At 44.7% G+C, this 12,953-nt stretch overlaps 1 protein-coding gene across 4 annotated transcripts in view; it reads left to right on the forward strand.

Moving 5' to 3' along the window:
- Nucleotides 1-12,953, forward strand: part of TXLNG (taxilin gamma) — a gene marked incomplete at its 5' end in the record, with an annotated part of 60,336 nt that overhangs the window by 36,921 nt on the left and 10,462 nt on the right. For 3 of the 4 annotated variants that reach the window (XM_079727690.1, XM_079727688.1, XM_079727689.1), the window contains 5 exons: nt 922-996; nt 7,078-7,170; nt 8,922-9,017; nt 10,018-10,128; nt 10,433-10,471. In XM_079727690.1, the coding sequence (XP_079583816.1) occupies nt 922-996; nt 7,078-7,170; nt 8,922-9,017; nt 10,018-10,128; nt 10,433-10,471 (414 nt within the window). Of the gene's footprint in view, nt 1-921; nt 997-7,077; nt 7,171-8,921; nt 9,018-10,017; nt 10,311-10,432; nt 10,472-12,953 lie in introns of those variants that run through there. The other variant, XM_079727691.1, reaches the window with a different exon arrangement.

Genomic DNA, 12,953 nt, shown 5'->3' on the forward strand with positions numbered 1-12,953 from the left:
AGGGTTAAGAGAGAGACATTTTTCACACAGCGTGGTCGTTCCATGTGAACTGACAGCGCTGTCCCATGCATAACTGAAGAGACGGTTGTCATTTCCCAAGTTAGAATAGAAATATGATGCACATATTTAAATAAATACATACGATACGTGTATTTCTGGTTGGTTTTAAGGACTTTTCAAAACCTACTGGACTAAGTGTGACATTTTACCTCAGGGACTGAATTTCACAGCTGCCTACTATGCAGTTTCACTACATAATTTTCTTAAACTCAAGTATATAAATTAAAGCTCCCATCCCATCACCAACCCCCACCCCCCACCCCCAGCTTAAAAAAAAAATGTGATCAGAAACCAGGTTCCTGATTTCGTTGTTTTGCTCCATACAGTGCCTCATCTTGCCTCTCGTGGAGCAGACGGGCTTTCTAATTTTTTTTCTGCTTTGGCCGCGCCGCACAGCATGCGGGATCTTAGTTCCCTGACCAGGGATCGAACCTGTGTCCCCTGCAGTGGAAGCACAGAGTCTTAACCACTGGACCGCCAGGGACGTCCCTGAGGGGCTTTCTAAATAACCCAGATCATGTCGAGATTCTCAGCCATGTTTTCTCCTCAATACTAGACTTCTAATTATTTTCATCTAAAAGACAACAGTTCAACCCTGAGTTTTGTAAACCTATTATTAGGCCTCCTGAGTACTTCTTCTAAGCAATAAAAGAGTATTCCTACATTCCTAAGTGTTAACAATGGAACAGATCAAAGATACAGGTAATTAGCAATTGATGTGACAGAATGTTTCATTCATAGACTTGTGGTTCTTGCTAAAATAATGAGTGGAAGGATTAAGCCTAACTATCTGGTCGTTGGACCTTGTAGTCATATTTGTAATGACTATTAGTATTTTGCCAGAATGTTTCTGTCTTCTAGTTATTAAAAGAAGCAACGGAATCAAGACACAAATATGAACAAATGAAACAACAAGAAGTACAACTAAAACAGCAGGTAACTTGACAGCAGGGGTAGTAGAATTTGTAAGAAAAAAATCTATGGTTAATTTGATACATACCTTGAATCTCCTGTGAGATGATTTTGCTTGTTCCCAGCAGACCTGAGAGTAGATCACACATCCCTTTTGGAGTTTTCCTCTTCGTTTAGGGTGACCACCTCATCCTGATTTGCCTAGGACTTTCCTGGTTTTAGCACTCGGTCCCAGGAGCCAGGCAGATGGGACAGTTTGTCCTGCTATCTGCAGGTCCTCCTTCCAGTATCCCACGTATTTCCTCCCTTTCTCTGTCTGTTCCCATGTGTGTCAGCTAATTTCCTACTAAAGAAAAACTGATAAATCTTCAGATTTTAGTTCTTTTTTGTGAGGTTGAACCATATGAAATTGCTGATACTTATTTGACCTACAAAATGGCATTTTCATATAGTGTAACCTAAAATCTTTAGAATTTTGTGCTATGAGCCTGTAACCTATTTTAAAAAACTGCCTATTGATCATGCATTTCCACTCCCAGGTAGAGTATGGAGGTGGTGGCCACCTTAACGGGGGCCCCCGACTTTCCTTCCTCCCTCCCTCCCTTCCTTCCCCTGTACAATATTGTTCACTATAGTCACCATGCTGTACATGAGATCCCTGGAACTTATTCATCTTCTGATTGAAAGTTTGTACCCTTTGACCAACATCTTCCCCTTTCTCCCCGCCCTCCAACTCTGGCAACCACCATTCTACTCTGTTTCTTTGAGTTTGGCTTTTTTAGATCCTACAGGTAAGTGATATCATACAGTATTTAGTATTTGTCTTTCTGTGTCTCACTTATTTCACTTAGCATAATGCCCTCAAAGCCTATCCACGTTGTCACAAATTGTAAGATTTTCTTCTTTCTTATGGCTGAATAATATTCCATTGTGTATATACACCACATTTTCTTTATCCAGTTATATGTTGATGGACACTTACGTTTCTTCCATATCTTGGCTATTGTGAATAATGCTGCAGTGAACATGGGAGTGCTGATATCTCTTTGAGATCCTGTTTTCATTTATTTTGGATATATACCCAGAAGTGGAATTTCTGAATCATATGGTGGTTCTATTTTTAATTTTTTGAGGAGCCTTTATACTGTTTTCCATAGTAGGCTGCAGCAATTTACAATTCCACTGACAGTGCACAAGGGTTCCCTTTTCTCCACATCCTCACCAGCATTTGTTAACAGGTGTGAGGTGATATCTTACTGTGGTTTTGATTTGTATTTCCCTGATGACTAGTGATGCTGAGCACCTTTTCATGTACTTGTTGACCATTTGTATGTCTTTGGAAAAATGTCTATTCAAGCTGGTTTTTTTTTTTTTTTTTTTTTTTTGTATTACGTGGGCTTCTCACTGCTGTGGCCTCTCCCGTTGCGGAGCACAGGCTCTGGACGCGCAGGCCCAGTAGCCATGGCTCACGGGCCCAGCCGCTCCGCGGCATGTGGGATCTTCCCAGACCGGGGCACGAACCCGCGTCCCCTGCATCGGCAGGCGGACTCTCAACCACTGCGCCACCAGGGAAGCCCCAAGCTGGTTTTTAAATTAAAATTAAAAATTTTTTAAAACATTTTTTTAAATTTATTTTTTGCTATTGAGTTGTATGAGTTCCTTATATATTTTGGATATTAACCCTTTATCAGATATATATGGTTTGCAGATATTTTCTCCCATTCCATAGATTGCCTTTTCATTTTGTTGATTGTTTCTTGTGCAGAAACTTTTTAGTTTGATGTGGTCCCCACGTGGTTGATTTTTGCTTTTGTTGCTTGTGCTTTTGTTGTCATATCCAAAAATTCATTGCCAAGACCACTGTCAAGGAGCTTTTTAACCTATGTTTTCTTCTAGGAGTTTTACAGTTTCATATCTCCTGTTTAAGTCCTTAACCTATTTCAAGTTAATTTTTGTGACTGGTATAAGATAGCAGTCCAGTTTCATTCTTCTGCATATGGTTATCCAGTTTTCCCAACACCTTTTATTGAAGATAGTTTCCTTTCCCCATTGCGTATTCTTGGCTCCCTTGTTAAATATTATTGACCATATTTGTGTGGGTTTATTTTTGTTTTGTTTTGTTTAAAATTTATTTATTTTTGGCTGTGTTGGGTCTTCGTTGCTGTGTGCGGGCTTTCTCTAGTTGTGGTGAGCAGGGCCTACTCTTCATTGTGGTGCACAGGCCTTTCATTGGCGGTGGCTTCTCTTGTTGCAGAGCATGGGCTCTAGGCGCGTGGGCTTCAGTAGTTGTGGCACATGGGCTCAGTAGTTGTGGCACACGGGCTTAGTTGCTCCACAGCATGTGGGATCTTCCTGGACCAGGGTTCAAACCCATGTCCCCTGCATTGGCAGGCGGATTCTTAAGCACTGTGCCACCAGGGAAGTCCCTATATGGGTTTTTTTGGGGGGCTCTCAGTTCTGACCCGTTGGTCTATGTCTCTGCTTTTATGCCCATAGTATATTGTTTTGGTTACTATAGCTTTGTAATAAAGCTTGATATCGGGGAGTGTAATACCTCCAGCTTTGTTTTCTCAAGATTGCTTTGGCTATTTTGTTTTGTTTGTTTTTTGTGGTTCCATACAGATTCTAGGATTATTTGTTCTATTTCTATGGCAAATGCCATTGGAATTTTGATAGGGCTTTGACTAGTATGGACATTTTTAACAATATTGGCTCTTCTGATCCATGAACACAGGGTACCTTTCCACTTATTTTTGTCTTCTTCAATTTCTTTCATCAACGTCTTACAGTTTTCAGTGTATAGATTTTTCATTTCCTTGGTTAAATGTATTCCTAAGTATTTTTTTAATACTATAGAAAATAGGATTATTTTCTTTATTTCTGTTTATTCCTTTTTCAGATATTTTGTTGTTAGTGTATAGAAACATAACTGATTTCTGTATGTTGATTTTGTATCCCGAAACCTTACTGAATTTATTCTACCGTTTTTTTGGTGGGGTCTTCAGGATTTTCTATATATAAGATCATGTCATCAGCAAACAGGCAGTCTTGCTTATTCCTTTCTGATTTGGATGCTGTTTATTTCTTGTTTAATTGCTCAGGCTAGGAATTTCACTATTATGTTGAATAGAAGTGGTGAGAGTGGGCATCCTGTCTTGTTCCTGATCTTAGAGGGAAAGCTTTCAGCCTGTAACTGACTCTTGAGTATGATGTTAGCTGTGGCTCTCTCATATATGGCCTTTATTATATTAAGTATGTTCTTTCCTTGTACCCAGTTTGTTGAGCGTTTCTTTGTTTTGTTTTGTTGTGTTTTGTTTCGTTTTGGATGCACTACGCGGCTTGTGGGATCTTAGTTCCCTGACCAGGGATTGAACCCGTGCCCTTGGCAGTGAAAGCGCAGATTCCTAACCACTGGACCACCAGGGAATTCCCTGTTAAGCATTTTTATCATGAATGTATGTTGAATTTTACCAAATGCATTTTCTGCATCTATTAGATCATACAATTTTTGTCTTTCATTCTATTGTATTAACGTGGTGTGTCGCATTTATTGATTTGCCTATGTTGAACCATCCTGGTAGTTTTCTTATCTGGCCTGTACTGTCTTATCTGACTTTGGTATCAGGGCAATGCTGGCCTTGTAGAATGAGTTCAGGAGTATTCCCTTCTCTTCACTTTTTGGGAAGAGTTTGATAAGAATTGGTGTTTGTTCTTCTTTCAGTGTTTGGTAGAATTCACCCCTGAAGCTGTCTAGGCCTAGGCTTTTCTTCGTTGCCTCCCTGCTTTTCAGTCCAGACCCCTTAGGTTTGTTCTAATGCAGTCTTTCTCTGTGGTGCCTTGTGTGGAGTAAGGGTAGCAGATGCCTCCCCACTCAAAGAAGAGGTACAGGAAGGACTTCCCATGTCTTCACAGACAGGTGAAATTAGGCGTTTGTACCTACAATTCACCCTTTCTCAGAAAAGTAGATTACATTTTGATGAAAAATGTATTATTCATTTTGAAAGTTTATTATGTAACAAGTTTTTTAAATGTAAGGACTCTTAAATTAGTTCTAAAATGCAGACTGGCCTGAATCTTTATGAGCACATTTTTTGAGTGGTTTGTCTTTGGGCACGTTTTACAGTGTGGTGACACTCATTTCCTATAAAGCTAGCCTAACTTAGGAGTGAAAATTGAAGGAGTCTTTTGAGCTTTCCATCATAAGTTATTGTGGTAGAATGCTTCTAGGAAACTTTGAACCCCTTACTAGCCCTATAAATTCAGTTGTCCATATAAATGGAGAAGAGAATCAATGTGGAACAGGTATAAAAAGTCTATAGATGGCTTTGGAAGATGGACTTTAATGCAGGGCCCCAGAGGGCTCTTCTGCCGAGTTCACAGGCAGCTCCAGTTCTGTTGTACTGTTAGCAGTGCGGCTTCTCTCATCTGTGATCTGTGTCGCCCTGAGTCATGTTATCTGATCGTTAGTTTGTTTCCTCTGCTGCCGCCTCTTCCTATTCCTGCTCCCTAAATGTGTTGTTCTTCCCAAGAGTCCATCTCATTCTCTGCTCTTGCTCGCCATGTCCGTTTCCAGGCTTTGTGGATGATCTTAGTCTTATTGGTGTGTTTTGACCAATTTTGTAATCTAGGCCCGTAAGTCCAAGATGGTAGTTGCCACTTACTCATTACCCAGAGGGGGCCAGCGTTGAACTCTGACGGGACAGTCCACCTGGATGTTCTGTCTTTGATAAAAACAGACCATGCTAAGACCACCATAACTTCTAATCTCCCTCAAGTGACACAACTGCTCCACCAGTGTGCCCGAGCCTCACCGCTGTTCCGACCCCAGGCCAGCGGCCCTGGCGGCTCTGTCACCATGTGCCCCTCTACGGACTGCTCTGCTTGGAAATCCTCTGCGCTATTCTCTTCACCCTGAAATTTCTGTTCGTCCTGGCCCTCAGCCTCCCCCTCCTGGGGGCGTGCTTTGGCTGTCTTATCGTCACTTCGCCTGGCCTGTTGCCATTGATAGCGTTGCTTTTGGTCCGCGTCTCCTTCCCACACAGCAGAGCTGGCCTCCTGTCTTTCCACCGGCTGCTCCGCTCCCTCCCAGGGCATCTCCCCTCTCGCCCTGGTCTTGGCTTCTCTTTATGCTCCGCACACAGCACTGCTGAAGGTGGAAAGGCATCGCTGACGCTGTTTCTTGGCCTCTGGCGATCTTTTCTTCTCCGCTTTCTTTATATGTGCTGTGTGATCTTGAGCAAAGCACTTTATTCCTCCAGGCCTGTTTCCTCATCCTGAAATAATGCAGTTACATTAGGTGGGCTCTCAGGGTTCCCGCCTTGTCTGAAATAAAATAATTCAGCCTGCCCTTGAGACCTAGCTTGGGCCTCGGCCACAAGGAGCTTCCCTAACTATTCTCTTCTGACCCCTACTGCGCCTCCCCCGACCCCGGCTTCTGGGGGAGTGGGGGAGAAGACGGTGATTCTGTGTTCTAAATTCTGCTTGCCTTATCGGTTAGTGCCTTATTTTCCCAGCTAGAATAAAAATTCCTTAAGGGTGGGAGTTAAAAGAAAAATCGGTGTTTCTACCTCTTTCAGCTTTTTCTCTTAACCATACTCCCACTGAAATCTTTCTCCCCTAACCGCACCAGTCCTTTGGCTTCTGTTTCATTTTCCTGCCTACATTAAGAAAAGAGATATCCCTGATTTCAAGCTAGGAACTGTGCAGGTGGTATTCTAAAAGAATGATCTTTTTCCAAGGACAATTTTTCAAATATAAGGAGAGGAGGTAGTTCATAAAGGATTAATTGTATGGAATTTATAGCTGTTCCACGTACTTCAGTTTTTATTATAATTGGCGGAATGGAGCTAATAAATATTTGTACATTTTAAACAGTTTCATCTAAAGATGGTGAGGTTAACATAACTTCCTAAGTTTCAGTGCATTTCAGTGGGTTCTTAGAACTGCAGCCATTGATGTCTGGGGTCGAGGATTGGGTTTGCATTTGTTCTTATTTCTGTCGCTTATAACAGGTAACGTTTAACCATATTATGTTCTTTTTGAAAGTGTTTGGGATTTTAAATCATTTACCTAGAACTCTGAATTTTTTATACTTGTTTTCTGTAGCTTTCTCTTTATATGGATAAGTTTGAAGAATTCCAGACTACCATGGCAAAAAGTAATGAACTGTTTACAACCTTCCGGCAGGAAATGGAAAAGGTATTTGCCTATTTTTAGTGGAGTATTGCCTAAAAGGGAATTTATATAAGAAGCTATTTTAAGCATGATTGCTACTTGGATGAGTTCATGTTTTTACTGTACTGTCTTCATTTCATCTCTTCTGATCCTCCAGTGGCATCATGTTTAGTCACTTTGCCCTCAGTAGTACCCCATGTAGCTAGTGATCTCTAGGCCCTCACAGTTGTCTTTATTAAAGTTAACTCCTCTATTAAATACAATTTGTTGTTAGCAGTAAAGCGGTGTCTTTTTTATTTGCTTCAGGTGATACCTCCCAGCCCCACCCCACACCCCTTTCACAAAGCTTGATGTCCTTGGAGATCAAATTATTTGAAGACAACCAAGCCCAGAACAGTAACTACGTATTTTGGTTGGTCGATACAGATCGGTGTTTCTACCTTTTTAGCTTTTTTTTTTCCTTCTTCTTTTGTTTATGCTCCCACTGAATTCTCTCTCCCTCAAGCAAACCAATTTGTTGGCGTCTGGTTCTTTTTCCTGCCTGTGATAAGGAAGGCGGTATTCTCGATATTAAACTAAGAACCAGTATACGCGCACGTATCCACACGTTCATCCTTACGCCGGGGGCTTTTAGGGATGGGCGGCAGGGGAGGCCGTGGCGCTGTGTGACCACGGGTGAGTTGTTACCCTTTCTGTGCCTTCCTTGTTACAAATAACAAAAACGCCTGACCTTCATAGGGTAGAGTATTTCAGGGAGCGTTTGGCTGTGGGAAGTGCTCCGGTGAATTCCTTCAGGTATCGGGAGCCCTCGGTGGGGACCCGGAGACGGCCTCCGGAGGTGCCCCTGGGCCGGGGAGCGGGCGCCCACGGCACACAGGACCCGAGAACCGGCCTCGTAGGCGCCGGAACGAAATCTTCTGAACTTATGAAAAGTGGGTTCTGGCAGCGTCGGTTAAGAACGTTCCCCCGATTTTTGGACCCGTTTTATTTTTAGCAGAATCTGAAGTAGAACGGTCATGTGAGTCGTGAGGATAAGGGAAGCTGAGGGTTAACGACTTTCCCCTGGTCCCTGGTCCCTCACCTGCCCTCCGCTGCTGCTGCTTCCCAGACGGCTGCAGCCTCGGAGGTCGGGGCAGAGCGCCAGCTCTCCATCTTGGGGAGGAGGGGGGAACCTGGATCCTTCCAGAACTCACGTGAAGTAGTTAATGCACAGAAAATTCAGGAACAGAGATGTTTTTTTGGTACGACTTGGGAAGGAGGGCTGGCCTCGGCCTGAAGCGAGCGCTCAGAGCGTGCCGGCGGGCAGCTTCCTCTAGGTGTTGCTGCCTCTGAAACTGAGGAGATGAGATGCGGGTTTCTCATCGTATGAACCCCCGCTTTGGTCCTGCCACCGCCATCCGGGGAGCTTGTGAGATGAGCTGTGCCCTGGGCACCGTGATGGGGGTGGGGAAGGACCGCTCAGACGGTCAGGGGGTGGGGCGGGCTGTAGAGATAAGGGAACCTTGAATTTTTTTTTTTTTTTTTTTTTTTTTTTTTTTTTTTTGCGGTACGCGGGCCTCTCACTGCTGTGGCCTCTCCCGTTGCGGAGTACAGGCTCCGGACGCGCAGCTCAGCGGCCATGGCTCACGGGCCCAGCCGCTCCGCGGCACGTGGGATCTTCCCGGACCGGGGCACGAACCCGTGTCCCCTGCATCGGCAGGTGGATTCTCAACCACTGCGCCACCAGGGAAGCCCGGGAACCTTGAATTTAAATTTGCAATTGTGTCGATTCGCAGATGACAAAGAAAATTAAAAAACTGGAAAAAGAAACGATAATATGGCGGACCAAATGGGAAAACAATAACAAAGCACTTCTGCAAATGGCTGAAGAGGTGAGGTGGTTTCCCGCGGCCTCATGACGTTCAGGTAGCCGACAGGGCAGGGGGATGTGCCTTGTGACACTGCCGTCCTAGCCGAGGGCTCTGGCGAGAGCTGCTGAGTGGGATCTGTCCCAGCAGGAGTCGCAGCTAGAGCCCCGGGTGACATGGGCTTTCCTACCGCTCAGCCGGCGTTTGATTGACTGGGTCTGGGCTGAGGGTCGGGAAATCTGCCTTCCGACCAGGCGCCCACCTGGCCAGCACAGGCCACTGACTTGGGTGCCTCTCTCTCCACCTCGACTTTTCTTTTTTTTTCGCGGTGCGCGGGCCTCTCACTGTTGTGGCCTCTCCCGTTGCGGAGCACAGGCTCCAGACGCGCAGGCTCAGCGGCCATGGCTCACGGGCCCAGCCGCTCTGCGGCATGTGGGTTCCTCCCGGACCGGGGCACGAACCCGTGTCCCCTGCATCAGCAGGCGGACTCTCAACCACTGCGCCACCAGGGAAGCCCCTCGACTTACTCTTTCCGAAAAGGTAGCATAGTACTTTTTGCGAGTCTTACGAAGCTGAGATGTACTGTTTGCAAACACTAAATATCACATCTTAAATGCTGTTCTCGTCTGAGGATTGGTAAAAACAAGAGAAATCTAGGTGGAAATAAGATGAGTGGTCCTCTTTTTTAAGCAGGCCCTTCATTTTTTATCTGCTAGTCTTTAGTGGTGAGTATCTTCAATTTCCTTAGTAATTCATCAATACAAAATGCTTTTAAAAGTGGGCTTTGGTTCTTTTTAAGAAACATGACAGGGAATTTCATTTTTGTCACCCCAGAACCACGTTAATTGGTGTCTGTGGCTATGTGTGCAGAAGGCAGGTGGCGGGACGTTGGGAGGTGTTGAAGAAACTGAACATGTCCAAGAGGTGACCCAAGAAGCGGCTCAAAAGACTTAAATTTGCTGTATCCCGTAACCTAATTCGTATTCAGTTGGGTTACATAAATCCTGCTTTTTCCTCTTTGCAGAAAACTGTGCGAGATAAAGAGTACAAGGCCTTTCACATAAAACTGGAACGGCTGGAGAAGCTGTGCCGGGCCCTGCAGACGGAGAGGAACGAGCTCAGTGAGAAGGTGGAGGTGCTGAAGGAGCAGGTCTCGGGGAGGGCGGCGGGCGGGGGCCCAGCGCCGCCCGGGGCCCAGCCCTGTGCTGCCCCGGCTTCTCCCAAGGAGCCCAGCGCCGCCTGGCAAAGCACTGCCCGTGTCGGCCCGGAGGCCGAGTCCCTGGGTGCTGGGCCCAGCATCGAGTCAGTTGACTGAGATCAAATCAAGTATGATCACTGTATCGAGAGCTCTATTTTGTGTATAACTTTCTCTGTTAGTAGTAACTTGGTTTTGTGGTGAAAATTTTCTTACTTTTTCTACCATATCTGTATTTTCTTAGAACTACTGGACTTATGTGGTACAGGAGGCTGCTTGGCAGGTTTGAATAGTTTTACTCTCTACATTTTCCTCAGCTGTGTTGCACATCTGCCTCTTTCCCCTTCATCGGAATGCATGTGCTCATTGCCTTTCTCCCTCTCCCCTGCTGCTTGCACAGAATTGTCCGAATTAAAATGTCACTCACCAGGGCTGACCATTACAAGGGAACTTTGTTCTGATAACGGTTCCCCACCCCCACCCCCCGCCCCGCCCCGCGGCTTGTGGGATCATCATTCCCTGATGAGGGATTGAACCCAGGCCCCAGCATTGAGAGCACCGAGTCCTAACCACTGGACTGCCAGGGAAGTCCCTGATAATGGTTCCTGATGTGAAAACAATACTCGTTTAAACATCCTGCCCCCCCAATTAATATTACTCAAAGGAAAATATCAAGATGATTAGATATTTGTCTAATAGCCCATTTTAAATGCCAAGTTAAAAAACTCTAGGCTTGGGTCAGAAACAAGCATAGCATATTTGATTCAAATTAGCTTTTTGATATTTATATCACTTGACAAATTGAGATGGCTACAAGCCTAGACTTGTACATAAAGGTGTAACTTTTAAACAAAGTAGAATATACAGGCAAATCATTGGAGAGACAGGGCTAATGTTTATGTGATTAAAGAGTCCCACCGTGGCTTCCCTGGTGGCGCAGTGGTTGAGAGTCCGCCTGCCGATGCAGGGGACGCGGGTTCGTGCCCCGGTCCGGGAAGATCCCACATGCTGCGGAGCGGCTGGGCCCGTGAGCCATGGCCGCTGAGCCTGTGCGTCCGGAGCCTGTGCTCCGCAGGAGGAGAGGCCGCGACACTGAGAGGCCCGCGTAGCACCGGGAAAAAAAAAAAAAATCAGGACAACAAATATCTATGTCCCTGAATTTGAGGGAGGCATTTCCAGTAGAAAGTGCGGTTCTCCTTTAAAAAGAAAAAAAAACAGTCCCACCGCTCTGTTTTCAGGATAGAAGCAGTATCTGAATTTGGACCACCTGGATGCCCGCTGTGTGGGGAGCCTGGTGGTTTGTTTGCTTCTCACTCGGGATTTGGGTACGCATCCTCCACTTCCCACGGAGAGCTGCCACTGACAGTCTTTCGCCAGTCAGTGTAGGACGAGGAGGGTAAAATCGTGTAGCTTTCCTTAAGCGGAAGTCCCTCCACTACCTTCTGGCTGCTTGAAAGTTGGTGTCCAACTGTTCCGACAGTCCAAACAGCATTGTTCTCCAGGGTTTTTTAAAGGGAATTTTAATTATGATCATGCTAACTAAATGAAACTGATTCCATTTCTAAAACAAAGACTGGAACCAGCATTTTTGACTTTGAGGAAACTTGGCAGAGTTAAATAGCCAGGATCTATTTATTACTTATGCTTTCATTCTGTTTCTGCCCCTTTTCTTAGTGGTTTTTTGGGTTGTTTTTTTTTTTTTTAGTAAAAACCAGTATTATCAAGGTGTCTACACTTGGAATGGGGGGCTTTGAAAATGCAGCACATCACTTTTGGATTTGCTGTAAGTTCCTTTGTTCTTCACAATGTCACATGTGGTCAAGTTTATACACATCATTAACCAGGCTGCACTGATGAGAGTTTTGACTTTGTCCCTGGTATAATTTGCATTGAAATACTTTATGAAATAAAAAGGCTCTATTAGAACTGATGTTAGCACATTCCACTGAGCAAAACTATCAAACTGACACTTCTTATATTGCTTACTGGACCGAATAAACTCTCTTCTGTCCAGTTAAAAGGGTTTTTCTCTTTGTTAAAGTTTTATTTGTCCTGTCACGTTCATGGTCTAAACTGGGTTGAAGAATTGAAAACTGTCCAATAGATAGGCAACAGCGCCTGGAGTGGTGGATTATATCTAAGCTTCCACCATCAGTCATGTTAATCAAAGGGCCAGACAGTGAAGGAAAAGAAACCCACAAAGTTGGTTATCTAATTACTGTCAAAATGAGTCGGAAGCAAAAACAAACACATCCTCCTCCGACAGTCTTTTATAGATATCCCCTTCGGTTACTAAATGAAATATTGGACTCATTTCCCTGAGAGGAAATGGAGGTATACATCAGAAATACACTCTACTGTAAAATTAGTACTAATGGTCCCATTTCACAAGCGCTCTGCTGGATGTACAGCTCTTACTGTCTTAAGCCATTTGTGTAGCCCGCCACGTTTCTTTGTGGTGCTTGTCCTGTGTGGAAGATTGTAACGGACCTGTTGCATATTTTCAAGGGCTTTATAAAGCGACGTGATTTACAGTAGTTGGCCTGCTGCTTTTGGCTTACTGTGTATTTTTAGCTAGATGCTCTCATGGTGTTTAAAGGACATGGATTCTCTCTGGGGTGCATTTGGTATCCTTTCAGAATCTCTCCTCCCATTACCCTGTGAATAAATACAAACGGGACCCTCTGAGAAGGACACGCTCCTAAAGCAATCACCTCGCCAGCCCAGTGTTGTGGCTTTGTAGCACACCCTGTTTCTACCACATT

This window comes from Hyperoodon ampullatus, assembly GCF_949752795.1.
Source record: "Hyperoodon ampullatus genome assembly, chromosome: X".
NCBI lineage: Eukaryota > Metazoa > Chordata > Mammalia > Artiodactyla > Ziphiidae > Hyperoodon > Hyperoodon ampullatus.